Raw genomic sequence first — 19,089 nt, 5'->3', positions numbered from 1 at the left:
GAATCGCATCCCGGGCCCGGGGCACGGTGCCTCTCTATCGCTGGGACGGCTCCGTATCAGCAAACGGGTCCGTGCGACAAGTCACGGAAGAAACAGCTTAAAGGCTGTTGGGGGTGCCGGGGGGTGGGGGGGGCGCGGGGGGAAACCACACAGCTCCTCGGCCTCGGGAAGGCAAACCTACGGCGCGCACGTAATGGAACCGTTAGGAGGTTCACTTTAAAATCGAGGGCAGGGCCGGACGGTCAGGCCTCCCCTTCACGGTCACTGTCGGGGGGAAGCTTCTCCTCTGCCCGCCCAGGTTCTCCAGCCACGTCAATCGTCGAACCCGCACGAGGCAGGTTAGCAGGAGAGCAGGTCCACGTGTAGGCACGGGGCACACCTCCTGCTCACGCAGGACGGGCGGGGACCTCTGAGCGACTCCCCGAGACGGCAGAGGCCACCCCGGTAACCGCCACGTGCAGCTAAGGGCCGGAGACGATGTCGGGGGGCGGGGGGGCGGCTCCGGAGCGCAGGACACGGGTCCTCAGATGCGTGTGGGGCAGGCACCCTGCCCTTCCCGGTCCCCGAGGGAGGCCCCTCTGGAGCGGAGGTCCCCCCCCAAGACGTAAACGCCGGATCACAGTGGGGGACTCCCCTTGGTTCTCGGGGATTCCCCACGGCTGCCGTTCTTTCCCGTTTATCAGCTTCGAGCAATCGATATCCCCGGAGAGGCACGTCTCCGGGACGCACGCTCTGCTCCCCGTCACCCGGCTGTCCGGCCAGAGCTGTAAGACATGAAAAAGAACCTGAAAAAAAAGACTAGTAGGATAAAAACCCTATTTTTTCGAGGCACTGGGATGTTGGCCCCCAGAGGGACAGGGGAAGGAGCTCGCCCCACAGACGCGGGGGCTCGCGGGCTGGCGCGGGCGCCTGCGGTGGAGACGGCGCCGCACCAGCCGCCCGGGGTCGGGAATGGAAACGTGAAAACCCGCGCTCCTCGCGTCACCCGCCGAAATCGGCCCCCGGGGGGCCTGGAGACCTACCTCCGCAGAGAAAACCTCAGACTTTTAGGGAACATCGGCCGTTCTCTCAGACACGCATAAGACCCCCAAACCCTGAAACGGGGCTGATGGGTCCACGAGAATTAGTTTAAAAACAGAAAAACTTAAAAACTTCTCTGCGTCAAAAGACACGTGAGCCGCGTGGCGGGAGGAGGCGTCTCGCACGTGGCCGAGCAGGGTCAGGGCTCCTCGCTCAGGACGAACATCCGGGTCCCGCTGGGCAAAAGGCCACTGAGCCGGGGTCTGGCCCCCAAAGTCCCCCTCCGTCTACCCGTGAAGAGGCTGCCTGCCGTGTCGGACTGGGGGACCCTCCTCCGGGCCACTAGACTCTGCCCGGGAACGGTCAGTGTCCTGGAAAAGCCACAGGCAAGAAAATCGTGGAAGGTTCTAGACGACCGGACACTAAAGGGGCCCGACAATGAAACGCAGGGCACCGGCCTCGCCCGCTCACCATCCCAACAGGAGGCACCGGGCACGTGCGCGTGGAGGCCCCGGGTCGGCCCTGCAATCGTGGCGACCTGGCCACGCAGGAGGAGGCACTCGGCTCGCAAGGCTCGGTCCTCGACTTCCCCTCTGCGCCCCGGGAAAGGGTGGGCGCGGGGAGCACGGCACTAAGTCGGAAAGGGGCCCGGCCCGGGAGAGTCGGGGTGCTCTGGGTCTCCGGGAGCAGGCACCCTGCCTGTGCCAGGGTCCTGGGGGCCCGTGGGGTGTCCCTGCTGGGTGCACCCCAATTGCTGCCCATCCCAGAATCCCGAGCAGCCCCCAGCCTCCCGTGTGCTGTGCTCCCGACCGACCGGAGCCTACAGGGTTAAAGCCAGCGACCTACAGCTACCCTGCAGCCGCTGCCAAAATTCCAAGAGCACAGCTTTGGGGGTGGTGAGTGAGCTGAGAAAGGAAAAAGGGAGCGTGATTTTACTGACACACGATTTTTTAGCCATGACAGTGAATTATGTGTGCCTGGATGTGAGGAACACACGTTTCAGATGGATGGGCCCCTCCGGCGGGGCGGGCGGGCGGGCGGGGGTCCCCCCTGAGCGGGCGAGCAGGACGGGGTTCATCACGTCTTGCTTCTTGGGCCAAGAATTAAGGGGGGAAGGAGGAGGGGGGAGTGCAGCGGCCTCCTGCTATTTTTACTCTTGCCTCCCTGCGTATCTGAAAGCGTCGCCCCCCGTGAAACGCCGGGAAGGGACATTTGCTGAGGGTCAGCTCTCGTTTCTGAGAACAGGACCTCCACCGGCTATAGAAAGCAGTAAACAGGGGCTTCCGCTATCTGCCTGTGCGGCCGGGCCCGGCTGCATTCCAGGCCCAGACAGGAACCCAGCAAGGATGCCTGCTTTTACCATTACGGCTGGGCCCGGGGCTGGAAACCGGAGACAATGCGAGAGAGACGAGAAACGGAAATCAGACGAATAGCTGTGCGAGGAGGGGACCGCGCAGCCCTTCCCGGGGCCCCCGGCCCCCGAGCGCCAGCGGAAGAGCTCTCAGAATGATGAGAGGCCGCAGGAAAGCGGCCAGACGCAGGGCACATATTTCAAATCAATATCGCTTACTGCCTTCCAGCAAGGGCCCGCGAGGAGATAAAGTGGGATAAAACACACTTCATTCCCAAACAAAGGGGAGCTCGGAGCCAGAGCGCGGGGAGGCACAGAGCAGTGACCCCCTCGAGAAACACCCGGGCCTGCAGGAAGACCGCGGCCACGTTAATGAGAAATGTATAAACAAAATTGGGGGGGAAAGAAAGAAAGACAGAAAAAACACATCCTGCTCTGGGGCAGGAAGTTTATAAGAATCAGCTTTTCCCAAATTAATGTATAGAGCTGCCAGATTTTTTTTTTTTTTTTCCAGCAAAATCCTAATGGGATTTATCTGGGGGCCAGGGGTGTGCGGGGGTGGGGAGGGAGTTGACAAGATGAATTGTCGAATTCTTCTGGAAGGAAGAGCCAAGGGGATCTTGAAAGTTAAGAGTGGATTTCAAATGTGAAGGGAACGGAGCCGTGGGTGCTGGGTGCCCGGCACCAACGGTCAGCAGTCAGGCCCAGCTTCTGCTGCTTCTGTCCAAGGGGCCAAACGCCCTCACCATTTGCATTTTCCTGGAGAGCAAACTGGAGCTTGGAGCGGGTTAGGCAGAGGCATGAGGTCCCACGGGCACTACCCTGTGGACGTGGCCCACGTGGCTATGGGCCGTGACTGGCAACCCCAGTGCCTCTGCTTTTGGAGGCTGTAAAATTTCTCCCAGTCCTACGGTATTCATCAGCGTGGTAGCCTGGGGACACAAGAACCCGGGGCGTCCCCACCAAGGATGGGGGTGGGGGGTGACACATTGACAAACAAGGTTGGGAGAGTGAGATGTGTGTGAAGAACAAAGGGAAGGAGCCTGTTGCCTCCGGAGCACACAGGAGCTCGTGCCAGGAGGGGCAGGGGATGAGATGTGGGAGAAAGTTGTCGAAAATAAGACCAGAGGAAAGAGTTGGTGCATGGTTCTCTGCTTGCTAAGCTCACCAGCCACGGGAGCACGTGGAAGGCAAGGCCCAGCTCGGTACATTTCACTGCTTAACACTGTGACGTTTCTGCACATGGAAAAGTGGTCCTCGCTTCCAGCCAGGGTGGGGTCACGGGGGCCACGTTCACCCTCCTGCTGGAAACGCCCCACAAAACAAAACGAGAGAAACAGATAAAAGTACACAGAATACCGGGCAGTGGACGAGGTCCCTGGGAGGTGGGAAAGGGCCCCGGTGAGTCCCACAACTGCCCCGCTCCCTTCCTTGAGAGAGCGGTCAGGCCTCGGTGCAGGAAGGCGGACTGAGGGGGAGCCCCACGGGGTCCCCGAGTTGACGAGAGAGAGCTGAGGGTGTAGGGAGACCCAGGCGAGGAAAGCTCCTAGGCCCGAGGGTGAGAGGAGAGGGCCCTGGGGACCCGCAGAGGGGCCCCTCCAGGACAGCAGGGCCCGGTCAGCATGTGCCTGGGGGGAAGCTGTCAGGCCTGAAAAGGGGTCTCGCCGTTGCCTGGGCACACATTTATTATTTTTAATCCTCACTGAGGATATTTTTTCCATTGCTTTTCAGAGGGAGGCACGTGGAAGGGAGAGAGAAACATGGATGTGAGAGATACACGTCGATGGGTTGCCTCCTTCCTGCACGTGCCCCTGACCAGGACCAGGGATGGAGCCTGCAACCCAGGTACGTGCCCTTGACCAGGATGAACCTGAGACCCTTCGGTCCGTGGGCTGGTGCTCGAACGGCTGAGCCAAGCCGGCCAGGGCTAGGCACACATTTTAAACATAAAGACACAAATACCGTAAACGGGGCCACAGAGCTTTGAAACACACACGAAGCCCAAAATGACGGTCCTGAAAGGAGAGAGAGACAGGTCCGCATTACAGTCAGGCCGCAGGACCCCTCTCAATGGTTAATCGGACAGGCGGGCAGAGACTCGGCAAGGACACGGGAGACTTGGACGGCGCTGCCAGCCAGCGGGACTCGCCTGACATTTATGGAACACTCGGCTTAAACACATTCTTTCCCAGCGCGCACGGAACGCTCACCAATATAGACCACGTTCTGGGCCATAAAACAAGACTTAATAAGTTGAGAGGGGTTCAAGTCACACGGATTATGTTCTTGGACCATAAGGAATTAAATTATAAATCAATAACAGAAAGATCCTTGGAAAATTCTCAAGTATTTGGAATCGAAATAACACACTTCTAAATGATCCATGAGGGGAAAGGAAAAGCCAAGAGAAAGGGGCCCAGGGACGAACACGGGGGCGCACGGGGCGCCACGAAGGCAGTAAGCGGGGCCAGATCCACACCGCCGAGGGCCTGCCGGGAGGCCGAGGGGGCTCGATCCCTGACCTCAGCCTCCATCTTAAGGAACACGGAAAAATGCAATTAAATCCCACGAAAGGACACAAAGCAGATGAACTGGAAGTTGATGAGGTGGAAAAACATAAAGACAATAGGAAAATCAAAAAACATAAACCCAAAGCTTGGTTCTTTGAAAAGGTCAACAAGAACTGACGAACCGGGAATCCATCCGATCAGGAAAAGAGAGAGACAGAGGGAGAGACAGAGACAGAGAGAGAGACAGAGAGAGACAGAGAGAGAGAGAGACAGAGAGACAGAGAGACAGAGAGAGACAGGGAGAGAGACAGAGAGACAGAGAGACAGAGAGAGACAGAGACAGAGAGAGACAGAGAGAGAGACAGAGAGAGAGAGAGACAGAGAGAGACAGAGAGAGAGACAGAGAGAGAGAGAGACAGAGGGAGAGACAGAGACAGAGAGAGACAGAGAGACAGAGAGAGACAGAGAGAGAGAGAGACAGAGAGAGACAGAGAGAGAGACAGAGAGAGAGAGAGACAGAGAGAGAGACAGAGAGAGAGAGAGACAGAGAGAGAGACAGAGAGAGAGAGAGAGACAGAGAGAGACAGAGAGAGAGACAGAGAGAGAGACAGAGAGAGAGAGAGACAGAGGGAGAGACAGAGACAGAGAGAGACAGAGAGACAGAGAGAGACAGAGAGACAGAGAGAGAGACAGAGACAGAGAGAGACAGAGAGAGACAGAGACAGAGAGAGAGACAGAGAGAGACAGAGAGAAACAGAAAGAGAGAGACAGAGAGACAGAGACAGAGAGACAGAGAGACAGAGACAGAGAGACAGAGAGAGAGACAGAGACAGAGAGACAGAGAGAGAAAGACAGAGAGAGAGAGAGAACAAATGAGGTTCCAACAGCAGCGACGAGGGAGGGACCTCACCACAGATGGCACAGGTAGTTAGGGACCATGAGGGGAATTATGGACAACTTTAGGCCAGTAAATTGGACCAGTCAGATGGAACGGCCACATTTCTTGAAAACCGGAACCTAAGAAAGCTCACTCAGAAACAGAAAGAGAGCCTGAGTAAACCTACAGCTACCGAGGGACTGGAAGTGTCGTTAAGAACTTACACACACACACACACACACAAAACAGAAGAAACTTCTCCACAAAGAAAATTCCAGCCCAGATGGCTTCACGGGTGGATTCTATCAAATGTGTAAGGAAGAAATAGGAGCCCGGCCGGTGTGGCTCAGCGGTTGAGCATCGACGTAGGATCCAGGAGATCGCGGTTCGATTCCCAGTCAGGGCACAGGCCCGGGTTGTGGGCTCGATCCCCAGCGGGGGGCGTGCAGGGCACAGCCCATCAGTGACTCTCTCATCATGGGTGTTTCTCTCTCTCTCTTCCCCCCTTTTCCCTCTCCCTTCCCCTGAAACCTATAAACATATATTTTTTTTAAATTAAGAAGTAGTAGCAACGATAGGCAAGCTCTGTGAAGAAACGGAAAGCGGAGACATGACTTTACAACTCATTCTAGGAGGCCAGCACCATCCTAATGCCAACACCAAAGACAGTGAAAGAAACAGAAGCTACCAGACCAGTATCCCTCAAAAACCGAGGCATGAGTGTTCTAAATAAAATGTTAGCAAACAGAATTTGGCCACGTATAAAGTGGACACCAGGTCACAACCAAGCGTGGCTCACCCCAGGGATGCAGGGCGGGTAATTCACCATGTTAACAAACTGAAAAAGGGAAAAGCCCTATGACCAGCTCAATAGGTACAGAAAAAGCATCTGACAAAATCCAACGCACGTTCCTAATTTTTTTTTCCCCCAGAGAAAAGCTCTCAGCAAACAAGGAACAGAGGGGAGTGTCCTTGTTTTAACACACGGCACCGCCTGGGGAAAGACTGAAAGTGTATCGCCAAGAACAGGACCAGGCCAAGGAAATCTGCTCTTGGCACCTCCGCCGGGCCTCGCACTAGAGGTGCTTGCTAATGCAATTAGGCAAGAAAAAAAAAAAAATCATACAGATCAGAGAGGAAACGGCTTTAGTCACTGACAACCCAAACAGCTAACCCAGTGGGACCCCCAAGAAAAGCTACAGGGACTAGAAAGTGATTTGAGAGAGGTTTCAGGACACACATTGCTATACAAAGTCACCGTATTTGTATAAAATAATCATGTACAATCAGATGGTGACCTTTAAAAAAAACACACCGCTTCCTAATAGCATCCCCAAAACAGGAATCAATCTGACAAAGAGTGTAAAAGAGCTACACTTCGAAAACTATAAAAAGTTGGTGAGAGAAACAGAGGAAGGGACATACGGTATTCATGGGTTGGGAGATTCGACCAAGACCGTGAGGACATCGATTCTCCCTCGCCTTAGTCTGTAGATGCGATGCGATCCCGGTCAAAATCCCGGCAGGTTTCCACGCCTAGCTCCACAGCTCCGGTGGAAATGCAGGGGACTCAGAGCCGTCAAAACAACCCTGAAAACGGAAAGAAGTTGAGCTAACATTCTAAGAATTGGTGTAGCATTAGAGTCACCAAAACAGGCTGGTACTGGGGTAAAGCTACTCAGATGGATCGAAGGTAGAAAGTAAAGGACCCAGAAAACGAACCCCCAGGTCTGCAGAAATCCCACTGGGACGCTGGGATACCCACGTGCGGTAACCGGTCACGACAGCGTGGAGTCGAGCCTCACACTGTAGCCAAAACTTAACTCAAAACAGGCCACAGGCCTGCGTAGGAAACTAGAGCTACGGGCCCACGGGAGAAACCTCGGTGACCGTGGACGAGGCCAAGGTTTCCTGCACACAGTACCGGATGCACGACCCCTGAGAAAGCACACGGGGGCATTGAAATACATCCAGAATGTTTATCGTTTGCTCCCTCAAAGACGCTGTCAAAGAAAACGAGATGTAAGACACCGGGTGGAAGAAAATCTCGGCCAAGCCAATATTTCATCGAGGCCTGACCCAGGAGGCATAAAGCACTCCCCAAAAAAGGGAAAAACGAACCATAAACGTACAGAAAAAAGTGCAGACACTTCATAATGAGAAAACAAACAACCCGGTTTTAAAAAATGGGCCCGAGATTAGCGGTGACACCTCATTAAGAAGACAAACGAGTGGCAAGTATGCACGTGAACGCCGAGGGGTGCAGGGGGTGGGGTGGGGGGGCCTCCCCTCGGTCACTGGGGAAACGCAAACTTAAAAAATCACAGGATACCGGCCCATGAGAATGGCGAAGCTTGCAAACCGGAGCGCACCAGTGTCAGCCAGATCGCGGGGGAGCCCCGCCTCGCAGGCGGAAATGTAAAACGATTCCGTTGGCAACGTCTCTCTTCTCAAACGGTTAAACATAAACCTCCCATGTGATCTAAGTCATTCTCCTGAGCATTTACCCACGAGAAAAGGAAATGTTTGTCCCCCGTAACGACTTTCACATGAATGTAAATACCGCTTTGTTTTCCATCGTGGTCGAAAAACTGGAAGCTGCCCAAACGTCCATCAGCGGCTGAATGGACAAACAAGCTGTGGTGTGTCCATAGCATGCACCAGAGGAATGCGGGTGGACGCACGCGAGGCGCGGATGAGTCTCACAATAGCTATGCTGGGGAAAGAAGCCAAACAAAAAAAAAAAAGAGGCTATACTGCGCCTCCATTTAAGGAAAACTCCATAACGTGCGGGCTGACCAGGTCACGGGCGCCTGGGAGGGCGGGTGGAGGGGCGCACAGGGAGGGAAGGGAGAAGGGGCCGCAGGGGCCCGCGGACACGTCTGGGGCCCTGGACGGCTGTGTGCGCCCCCACGCACCCGGGGACTAAGGAGCCGTGGGCCTCGCGAGGTGTGCCCGCCCGGCCGCGTGTCAATGGTACAGCGACTAGAGGCGGTTTGGAAAATTATAAGGCAGGCGGCGAACCGGGAAAACATTTTGAGTCAAACAGGGCGGGCGAGACTACATGAAACGCACCTGGAAATCCACAGGAATCACCAACACCCTGATAGGTTTGCCGGGGCTGGGGGGGGCATACCCAAGGGCCACAGACGGCGTCTTAAACTAGAGACACTTACGGTGCCCCGGTCCCGGAGGCTGGAGTCCGAGATCCAGGTGTGGGCAGGGCTGGCTCCTCCTGAGGCCTCTCTCCTGGGCGTGCGGACGGCCGTCTTCTCTCCCTGTGTCCCCACATGGTTGTCCCTCAGCGTGTGGCTGTGTCCTGACCTCCGCTTCTTGTGAGGACGCCAGTCACACTGGGTGAGAACCCGCCCCAGTGGCCTCAGTTTACCTTAATCACCTCTTTAAAGACCCCCAACTCCACATACAGTCCCATCCTGAGGTCCCGGGGGTTAGGGCTTCAGGAATGAGCAAAAAACATACATAGACAAGCCACGGGTTCAGAAAAACAAAAACCGGCCAACCCTGTAAGCGCATTCTCATCGCCGTAAATGAGACAGCAGGTTTACCTCCGGGTTTCCAAGGCTGCTCGCAGTGGCGAGGACAGGCAGTCCTTGTGTGCCAGGCCCTCCGGGAGCCAGAAGTGCCTCTGGGAAGCCGGGCATGGTGCCGGGCAGGTGCCAGGAGCCCCCGGGAGGGAGTCCCAGGCCTCCCAGGAGCATCCTCCGGCAGGTCACCAAGGCCGGCAGGTCCCAAGGGCCGTGGTCTGGACGCGGATGTCAAACGCTCCTTCAGCCTGGCCGGCAGATTTGGGCCCATTGTGCTTGCCAGGTGACCTCGGCTCTGGGGGGGGGCGTGGCCTGCTTGGAGTCCCAAAGCCACTCTGGTGAGGTGCTGGGGAGGGGCAAGCCTGTCACCCTAACCTGGGCCGTCCTGCCTGTGCCAGTCTCACCAGACTGGCCGCCAGCCACACACATGATCACCTGGCACTCATGGAGCCTTGGAGTCAGAAGGGAACCACCTCACCCACGAGGGAGGCACGGGGGCAAGACTGCCACCCGAGATACTCAGGGTTGTGGGACCCAGGCCCAGCCGGCTGGCTTACTGCCTGAGCCCCCTGGGACCGGAAACCCAGGGCACCCACGTAGGGAGGGGCACACCGAGCGAGCGCGGCTGTGAGAGCCGCTGCTGTTTATCGGAGCTTCACAGTTAGCCGGGCATCCTGTTTTCTCTGGCTCCCCTCTCCTGGGGAAGCCAGGCCGCTGAATTCAGGAGGCAGCGCGCCCAGCAATGATGGGACAGGCCCAGGGACACAGGGGAAGGAGGAAGTGACACACGTGGGCTTCCCAGGCGCCGCTGCCTGGGGGTGGGACCCCCGTGCTCAGAAATCCCAGGCCCTCGGGGGAGGACCCGGTGGGCAGATAATCAGAGAGGTGAGAGCTGAGTGCTGAGGGCTCCGCACTGGAGCAGGGCCCCCAGGCCCAGCACGGGGTCTCCCTCCGCCCCCCTCCTCAGCCTCACAGGACTTTGAATCCAATTTCCGGCCACATCTCTGCACGTAGCATCTCACCTTCAGTCAGAACATGGCCTCGGAGTCAGCACTTCATAAAAAGGAGAAAGCCTGCTGCCTCCCGGCTGGGTCCCCTCTCCAGCTCCGTCCCCCTGGCCCCCTGCAAGTCCTCTGGTCTTGGCACAGTGGCTTTTCTGACACGGTCCCCCTCCATCAGGTCCCCTCCGGGACCCCGGCATCCCACATGGGCCTGGAGAGCAGCAGGGGACAGCCCGGCCCTTCCCTGGTCATCCCTGGCAGGCAGGCTGCGGCCCACTGCCCCGCTGACCCTTCCCCTGTGCCCCATCCTCATGTGCACCATCCCAGGTGAATCTACTATGTGGTTCCCTTCAGCAAACACACCAAGGAGGAGGCCTGCGGGCCCCCCACGGCCGGGCCTCTCGGAGGGGCACAGCGCCCACCTCCCTGCGGGCTCCCTCTGCTCCCCCTGAAGCAGCCACCAGATCCAGCCCCTCGCCACCTTCTCTGGGTCCCATCCCCACGCTGGAGCCTGCTCCCTGCCTCTCCACGGCCTCCCAGAGCCCTTCTCTCCCTGCGGCTCGCTTGACACTCCCCTTCACTGCCCTCCCTGCCCTGCAGAGCACGTAGGGCGCTGTAGGGTGCAGCAGGGCACAGGCCCGGAGGGGGCAGGAGGGAGAGGCGCCCAAGGGCGCTGGGGAGGGGGCTCGCGCCCGGCTGGGTGGGGCTCAGGTGCGGCGCGCTCCGGGCGCAGGGCCTGCGGCGCGAGGCGGGGCGGGGCGGGCGCGCCCTCCGGGCGCCAGGGGGCGCTGCGCCAGAGGCCGCGCGGGGCGGGCACGCGCCGTCCTTTCCGCCCGCGGACCGGAAGCCGGCGATGGCGCGGAACGTGCTGTGAGTGGGGCCCGGGGGGGAGGGGCGGCGGTCACGGCCAAGGGGACGCGGGCGGGGGGCGGTCGCGGGCGGCCCGAGTGCGGTCGGAGCGCGTCCCCCGCCCCCCGCGCGGCCACGTGCGCGGACCTCTCCGGATGCGGCGCTGGGCGAGGCGGGGAGCCCCCCGCAGCCCTGCAGCCCCGCCCCCGAGCCCGCGGGGCATTGGGGCCGGGCCGTGCTGCGCCCCAGATGCCCCAAGTTTAAGCAGGGACGCCCCAGGCCCCGTGCACACGAACGCCCCGTGTATAAATGCGCGCGTGCGCGCATGAATAGGGGGGTGCGTGGATAAACATGCGCGCATGGATAAGGGGTGCGCGGATAAATGCACGCGTGCGCGCATGGATAAGGGGTGCGTGGATATATGCACGCGTGGCGCACGCCCTTGGCCCCGCAGAGCGCGCAGTGGCGGGGGTCGCGGGGGCCACTCCCCAGCCGGGCCCCGGCGCCCCAGCAGCCTGGTGGCCGGGCTGGCGTGGATCGGGGAGCAGGCTGGGGGGCTGCTCTGCCGCAGCGCTGGGGGGCAGGGCCCGGGAGAGGCCTGCGCCCTGCGGCGGGAGGGACCCGCGGCCCGCTGGGGTGCACGTGCTCGCTCGCCCGCCAGGGAGGCCCCGCAGGGGAGGCTCGCCCGGAGCCACGCGGTGGGGAGAGCGAGAGGGTGGGATCCTGGATGAGTCACCCGGGCTGCGGGGCGGGAGGGCTGGTGGCGGCCGGCCAGCGCCTTGTTTGGAGGAGAGGAGTGCAGAGCTCTGCCCGAACGATGTTAGGTCGAGGTGCTTGCGAAACGCCGAGGGAGGGGAGCGGTCAGGGGGGCAGAGGGGTGGGTGAAACCACCCCGAGGCCAGGGGTGGGCCCCACGGGGGTGCTGGGCCTCCTGCAAGGCCGGGGAGCCGCGTTCCAGGGCCCGGCAGGAGGGTGGTCACCAGCACCAGTTGTTCACAAGCTAGGGGTGTCCCAGGCCTCAGGCAGGGGCCTTTGGGGGGGACCTGGTGCTCAGCATGGGGGGAGCAGTACACCCACCCCTGCCAGCCTGGGTCTCTCACCTGTGGACCCTCACACTGGGCCTCTCTCCATCCCCAGCTGAGGGTGCTCCCTGAAGCCCCAAATGGGGGTGGGGGTCTTGGAGAGATTGGGGGGTCTGAGCCAGTGTCCCCGCACTCCCACAGTGACCGTTGGGCCCTAGCTTTTGTCCTGCTGCAGTGCTGCCGTTGGTCACCAGGAAGGAAAAAGAGACCCCTGGGTGGCCAGCTGTGGGCCTGAACTCCCACAAGGGCAAAGCAAGGCAGGCCCTGGACCCTGCAGACCTGCCTTCCTTCCCAGCCCCTTGCCGGTGCCCATCCCTGCACACAGCCCGCCACAGGGGGGTTCTGCAGGGCCGCTGACTTGGTCACTCCTATACCCTGGGTAGATGGTGCCCAACCATTAAGCTCAGGTGCCTGGGCCCGGGCTCTAGCCCTGCCCTGGGGAGTGAGTGAGCCCCCACCGCCCCTGCTTCAGGACATCCCACCCAGATCCTCTGACCCCCTGGCCCTGCCAACCCTCCCCAGGCTTGGGAGGCAAGAGCCAGCATGGAATTCAGCCACATTGCGCCCCTTCCCAGTGCTGGGGGCTGCAGATTGGACATAGGGTATGGGTGAGACCCTCGGTGAGACCCCCAGCACCCACCTTCCACCAAGACCTGCCCCTGGGCTCCCTGCCTGCCACTTGGAGGTGCCAGTGGGTCCAAGCTGCAGCTACCTCTGCCCACCCTGAGGGACTTGAGGGGGTGCCCTGAACTCAAAGTTGGTGAACTGCAGGCACCACCTCCCTGAGTCCTGCATTAGTCCTGTCCTTGGGGAGCTGGTGTTCCCCACGGGGGTGTGCAGGGGAGCTCAGCCTGTGTCCGAGAGCTGATTGTGTCCACCCCACCTTCCCCGAGCACAGGGAGATGGTGGGCGACTTGTGCCGGCAGCCGGCCTGGCCTGCTTGTGTGGGGCCCACTCCTGGGGACCGGGACGGCCATGCTGGGGCCTCATGCCTGCGGGGCTGTGGCTTTAAACAAACCCCTATCCTGTTCAGGGGCGTGGGGGCATGCTCTCTGCAGCCTGTGGCTGCTGTTTATTTCTGGAATCATTCATTTGGCCCCTTCTAAAGTTGGGGTCACTAGCCCACACTGCCCCGAGTTGGTGCAGGGGCCGGGGAGCTGGCCGTCCACACTGGGCAGAACCGTGTGAGTGAGCGAAGGGGGCCATGGGGCCTGCTGGAGGGTGTTCTGGACACGCCGTGGACACGCGTCTCTCCCTCACAGGTATCCTCTGTACCAGCTGGGCAACCCCCAGCTCCGTGTCTTCCGCACCAACTTCTTCATTCAGATGGTGCGGCCGGGCACAGCGCAGCCCGAGGACACCGTGCAGTTCCGGATCCCCATGGAGTGAGTCCTGGGAGCCTGGGGTTGGGGGGCCAGCTTCCTCCCCATTGTGGAAAATCTTGCAGGCAGCCCCGAGAGGCTCTGCAAATATTTGCAGAGGCCTGCTGTTTGCAGAGGCCGGTGGGGCTCCCTCTGCCCGGAGAAGTGGGGGGGGGGCAGCCTGAGGTAGCTTCCTTCCTGCCCCCTCCTGCTGAATCGAGTGACCCACCACTCTTCCTGGGAGGCTGGGTCCGGTCCCCAGAGCTGCTGACACAGCAGCTGGTTCTCCAGGTGGCTCCTTCACCTGGCCTCCAGTTACCACAGGGTGCTGCCTCCCTGTCACTGAAGCTTCAGGGTGCTGCTCTGAATTTAGGGTGTGACTGTCCCAGGTGTGCCCCAGGCTTGACTTGAGCTCCCATGAGAGCCATCAGGGGTGGCAGCAGGAGAGGCCGGGGCCCCAAGTTTCAGATGCATTCAAGGTGGAAAGGGAACTCAGCCTAACCCACCAAAGATCATTTTTCGTAAGTGCCGGTTAGGGCCCCGAATGTGGGGTGGCAACTGCACACGGGGCCACCCCAGGGCTGTGGACGGACAGCCCAGCTGGGCTCCCGGCAGCCAGGGGGCACTCGCAGACCGTCACTTCCCTCGGGGGACTTCCCCGGAGCTTGGCCTCGTGGCCTCTCCTGAGTGTGGGCCAGCGAGAGGGTGACTAGACTGACTAAGTCCAGGGAGCCCGGGGCCAGGTCCCTCCATCACCCGCACGCCAATGTGGCAGCGAGAGTGATGGGTGGGGACCTGCCGCTGGCCCTGGGGTTGGTCCAGCCAGACCTAAGCCCTGGCATTTCCCCGATGTGGCCCAGGAGGCTGTGCCCCCGCCCGCCCATGTCCAGCGACTCTCACCCCTGTAGGTTGTGCTGCTTTTTGTAGCCTGGGTCACACATCCCTGTCCCTGTCCTTCCCCAGGATGACCAGGGTGGACCTGAGGAACTACCTTGAGCGCATTTACAGTGTGCCCGTGGCTGCGGTGCGGACGAGGGTGCAGCATGGTGGGTACTGGGGCTGGGCTTCCTGCTGCATGCGTGGGTCCCCCCCAGGTCACGCGGGCCACGCCACTCCATGCCACTGACCCACGTCGCCTCGGCCACTCCGTGGGTCTGGTTCTTAACACAGGAGGAAACAAGTGGGGGGTGCTCAGGTCACCTCCAGGGTCGCACTTCTCGAGGGGCAGAGCTGGGCCTGGGCCTGAGCAGAGCCAGTGGGCTGGCCCCACAGGCTACTCCGAGCTCTGCCGAGGCACTTTCTTTGTTTATCCCCCTAACCCTTCCCCGCTCCTTCCTGGCGACCCCGGCTCCCTCCCCGGGAACCTGAGGACCTTTGGTCTGAGGTGTGGAGCAGCCGCTGTGCTGACCGAGAAGTCGGTTTCCTGAGCTGTTTCAGCCACGTTGGGGTTTTAGCAAACAGCAGGGACTCAGGCCCGGCTCTTGCTCTGTGAGCACAACCTGTAAACCCAGAGCAGCCACCTTCGGGGTGCGAGGGGCTGGCGTCTGCAGGCCGGCGGACTCTTCCCGGTGGGTTCCTGGGTTAGTCGGACCTAAAATGTTGAGCTGGCAGTCACGTTTCTGTCCCCCCAACAGGCTCCAACAGGAAGAGGGACCACAGGAATGTCAGGGTGAAGAAGCCGGACTACAAGGTGGCCTACGTACAGCTGGTGAGAGCCCGGGGAGCAAGCCTGCGCTAGGGTGCGGGGCGCGACCGGCAGTGACCTTGCGGGGGGGGGGGGGGCCTGTTTGTGCCGCCGGGGGGCCCAGGAAGGCCTTGAGGGGCAGGATCCAAGGTCCACTGCGCTTGGTTCTAATCCACAATGAAACCCGCGAGGAGCTGGGGTTCAAAGCGCAGTTAAGCCAGTGGGAGGAGACGGGCTGGGGCACTTTGGAACTTCTCAGGGGCCACCCTTGTCGAGCCTTTGAACTTTGAACGTGCTGTGGGCAAAGCAGGCCCACCCAGGCCCAGGGGATTTGGGCTCTGACAGAAACCAGATCGCGCCCGAGCCTCAAAGGCTGCCTGCCTCGGGATGGCCTGTGCTCGGATGGTTCCCAGGCAGGGAGGCAGGCCTGCCACGGGGTGCTAGTCCCCGCGGGGGCCCCTCCCCTGCACACTGGGTCGTGGACACCGGCACAGCCCCCTCCCAGGTTCTCACTGTGGCCCCTGCCTGGCCAGGGGCCCCGGGAGGAGGGTCTGGCCACGTGAGCCTTTCCTGACCAAGCCTAGGGCTGTGGACGGTCAGACGCACGCCTCGTACCCCTTTCCCCACCCTCCCAGTGAGCCAGCCCGACTTGCGAGCTTCTCCGAGGTGCTGTTCACAGACACCCAGGTCCCACCGGGGGTCCCCAGGCAGGGTCTGCACCATCGCTCTGTGGGAGCTGCCCAGGGCCGGCCCCACTCGAAGGGTCCATGGACTGCTGTTTGAGACCTGGGAGTGGGGGGGATTCTGCAGTTTGTCCAGCGTCTGTGTCCGCAGCCCGGCGAGCGGCCCGCGGCGGGCGGCTGGCCGCTAGATGGCAGTAGCGTTGTTGCGAAGCCTGGGGCCGGGGACCTATTTCGGGCTTCAGGAGGCGGTTTGTGAAGGGCCCCCGAGTTAGCGTGGCAGTTTTCTGAAAAACAGTCACAGCTGTTGTCCTAAACGGGGGGCCCCCGTAATTATTTGGCCTAATATTTGCTGTGCATAAAATCAGCCAGCGCAGGGGGGGAGCGGCTCTGGCCTCAAAGACGCCTGTGTCCTCTGTGTTGGGTCCGGCCATCCGTCTTTGTCACGGCGGGCTGGTGGACGGCCCATATGTCCACATTCGCCACGAGGCCCTTCACAGGAGAGCTATAGTTACAAGTGGCTTTTGAGTCATCCGAGCCCCGCATTTTTCCCTGGGCCCCCACCCCCACCCCACTCATGAAAACCGAACTGAGCCTGGCTTAGATCTGGTGTCTGCAGCTGCCTCTTCCGTGCCTTTGTGAACCCCGGACCGTGAGACGCAGGCTGCCCACTGGGAGCCCGGTGTCCCCTCCGGGCACAGTTCCTGCTGCTCCAAAATTACATTTGTAGCGCGCCCCCTCCGCCCCCCAGCCCCCAGATCCTTCATATCTGTGCCCAGCCTGCAAACAACAAGGACGTGGGGCCCCTGCCCTCCGACGGGGTCCCTCCTCTGTCCCCAGCTCGGCGGCCGAGGCTGACCATCCTCTGCCGGCCTGTCCCTTTGGGCCCCCCTGGGGGCTTCTCAAAACAGAGCTAATTATAAAGCACAGAGGGTCCATCAGAAAGACAAATTAAATCAGCAGATTTATTTTGAGTTGGCTGCTGCAGAAAAGCTGGTCCCACTGGGTGGGAGACCCACATTTTTTCCCCTCCTCTGACAACCTGATAAACATCTCTCGGGCCCCAAGTCCGAGCTCCGGCGAGGGCCTCGGTGGCCCACACAACAAACGGAGCGTTGACCTGCCGCGCGGAGCCCAGTGTTTACACAGCGAGCAGGAATGAATGGCCCCGGCCACAGTGGGGGCCCAGCGGGAGCCGGCTCGCAGACAATGGCCCGGGGGGCTCCAGGATTGCAGTCTGGGCCGGTTTCTTCACTTTTATGACATTTCCCTGCTTTCCTGTACTTTTCCGCAATCAGATTGCTCTCTCCTCTCTGGAAGGCTGGAGGGGGTTTTGTTTTTCGAAAGTACAAGGTGCGTTCTCTGGAGCGGGGTTCGCGGTGGGTCGGCCCCCGTACCCCGGCCCGGCCCCGGCGAAGCAGAGGATCCCTTGCACCCGCGTCTTCCGTTGCGTCCCGGGCTGCTGCAAACTGCCATCTTTGTATTTACATTTAAAATTTCATTCTGGGTTTCTCCCCCCTCAGAAGACCAGCAGAATCACCCCGAGATACTAAACACGAGCCCCCCTGCTCTGGGCGGCCAGCCCTGCATGTAAACCATGACCCTTTGGAATTTTCAAAAAAAGGAAGGGAAAAAAAGTTTTGAAACGTGTAAGATAATCCTCCCGTGGGCTGGCTACCGAGGGCGCCGCGGCTGCTTCCCATCACCGAGGGCCCGCGCCCCTCGCCACGTGACCCGAATGTATAAGCCTGGCGTCCTCGGGGGTGCGCGGGCAGGGTCAGCCCGCACTTGGCCGCCTGCCCACATCCAAATGTCTTCACAAAACCAGGGTCTACGAGAACCAAGCTCCCCTTACTGATTTCACTAGAACTTCCCAGATACGTGCCATCCCCCCCTTCCCGTCTAGGGCGCCCTCTTCTCCCGCCCTTGTCTAGGAGCTGGGGTCCTGCCTCCCCCACACTGGGGGCTGGCTCCCCGGTGCTCAGCCTGGGTTTTGGGGGGACACAGACCCGCTGAGCCTTGAGCAAGACGTAAAAGCCTGGATGGGAGGCCGCCCTGCTGAACAGACTCAGGGCATTTCTTTGTGTGGTGTTTGCGTTTGAACGGCAAGGCTGTGCTGGAAGGGGTGGTCTCCGGTGGGGGGTGGGGGCCGTCAGGTGTTTTGGGTGCAGGCGGTTTCAGGCGACCCCACACACTATGGAGACAAGTTTCCCTGAGCCCCGCTGCAGCCCCATGCCACCAGGCCGCCCTGCGGACGCCCCTAAAGAGACAATGCAGGCGGGGCGGGGGCAGAGCCTCACTGCCTGTCCCGCCAAAGGCCTGCTCCAGGGGTTTCGGGGAGATGCGTGTCTGCACTGGGGGCGCGGGGTGGGAGCTGAGCCCGGGGCGGAGGGGGGGGTCCTGTCCACGTGGCGTGCGGCTGAGCTGGAGCCTACCCGTCTCCCAGGCACACGGACAGACCTTCACGTTCCCAGACCTCTTTCCCGAGAAAAAGCGGAGCCCCTCTGGAGAAGACAGCGTCCAGGAGGAACTCCTGGAGGAGCAGCGGAAGAGGCAGAGCCGTGACCCCCGGCGCGGCGGTGTCCCCGAGTGGTTCGGCCTGTGACGGGCCAGCCGGCCCGGCGCGGGGCCCACGGCTTAAATAAAAGCGCTGCGTGTGCACATCGGACCGCTGGCTCTGTTCCTGTGTCCCCAGGTCTCTGCGCTCGCTGGCCCCGGGTGTGCCCTGCTCCCCCACCTGTGCCCACGGCAGCCCGGGTGCCGCTCTGGCCCACACAGTCCTGTGTCTAGTCCTGGTCTCTTAAAACTGGGACAAGGCTGGGACGCCCATCACAGTGTGGAAATGAGATGCCCCTGGAAAGAGCCCCCAGAACCTAATTCTGAGCGTCCACGCCGAGGCTGGCGTCCAGGCGGGCTGTGGGGAGGGGGTTTCATTGGCCCCAGACAGAGTGTGTGTACCAGCCGGGAGCCCATCTAAGCTGAGGCTCCAGTTTGGCGGGGTAGGTGGGTGTTGAGGGGGCAGGGGCTGCAGAGGGACCCGAGGGAGGTGGTGTTAGGAGACACTGGCGCAGGGCGAGGCCATGGAGCTGGTGGCAGGGGTGGGAGACGGCCTGTGCCGCGGAGACCAGG

At 60.8% G+C, this 19,089-nt stretch overlaps 2 protein-coding genes across 5 annotated transcripts; one reads left to right on the top strand and one right to left on the bottom strand.

Moving 5' to 3' along the window:
• Positions 1–10,355, bottom strand: LOC308565394 (uncharacterized protein). The gene is made up of 5 exons (XM_081154466.1): positions 9,325–10,355; positions 8,935–9,111; positions 8,322–8,474; positions 7,184–7,348; positions 1–764 (listed from the first exon to the last, which is right to left on the bottom strand). The coding sequence occupies exons 1-4, from the start codon at positions 9,475–9,477 to the stop codon at positions 7,295–7,297; spliced, it is 537 nt and encodes a 178-aa protein (XP_081010592.1). The 5' UTR covers positions 9,478–10,355; the 3' UTR covers positions 1–764; positions 7,184–7,294.
• Positions 10,356–11,112: 757 nt separating this feature from the next.
• Positions 11,113–18,621, top strand: MRPL23 (mitochondrial ribosomal protein L23). 4 transcript variants are annotated; one of them, XM_081154463.1, is made up of 5 exons: positions 11,113–11,174; positions 13,498–13,620; positions 14,560–14,642; positions 15,231–15,304; positions 18,407–18,621. In XM_081154463.1, exons 1-5 carry the CDS (start codon positions 11,158–11,160, stop codon positions 18,563–18,565), a joined length of 456 nt encoding a protein of 151 aa, XP_081010589.1. In that variant the 5' UTR covers positions 11,113–11,157; the 3' UTR covers positions 18,566–18,621. The 4 variants fall into 4 exon arrangements, with proteins under 4 accessions (XP_081010589.1, XP_081010590.1, XP_081010591.1 ...); XM_081154464.1 differs by lacking the exon at positions 11,113–11,174 and adding an exon at positions 11,376–11,490; XM_081154465.1 differs by lacking the exon at positions 11,113–11,174 and adding an exon at positions 11,729–11,983.
• Positions 18,622–19,089: the final 468 nt, after the last annotated feature.

Source organism: Miniopterus schreibersii (assembly GCF_964146895.1).
Source record: "Miniopterus schreibersii genome assembly, chromosome: 12".
Taxonomy (NCBI): Eukaryota; Metazoa; Chordata; class Mammalia; order Chiroptera; family Miniopteridae; genus Miniopterus; species Miniopterus schreibersii.
This window is presented reverse-complemented; position numbering and strand designations above follow the sequence as displayed.

What these genes read in the sequence shown, in the direction of transcription:
- LOC308565394 (XM_081154466.1), bottom strand. Translation starts at nt 9,477, where the DNA reads ATGCTCCTGGGAGGCCTGGGACTCCCTCCCGGGGGCTCCTGGCACCTG. An exon ending in GCCTCCGGGACCGGGGCACC is followed by an intron (nt 8,475 to 8,934) that starts GTAAGTGTCTCT and finishes TTCTTTCCCCAG; the next exon opens with CATAGCTATTGTGAGACTCA. An exon ending in CCACGATGGAAAACAAAGCG is followed by an intron (nt 7,349 to 8,321) that starts GTATTTACATTC and finishes TTCCGTTTTCAG; the next exon opens with GGTTGTTTTGACGGCTCTGA.
- MRPL23 (XM_081154462.1), top strand. Translation starts at nt 12,779, where the DNA reads ATGGAATTCAGCCACATTGCGCCCCTTCCCAGTGCTGGGGGCTGCAGA. An exon ending in GCGGACGAGGGTGCAGCATG is followed by an intron (nt 14,643 to 15,230) that starts GTGGGTACTGGG and finishes TCCCCCCAACAG; the next exon opens with GCTCCAACAGGAAGAGGGAC. An exon ending in AGGTGGCCTACGTACAGCTG is followed by an intron (nt 15,305 to 18,406) that starts GTGAGAGCCCGG and finishes CCCGTCTCCCAG; the next exon opens with GCACACGGACAGACCTTCAC.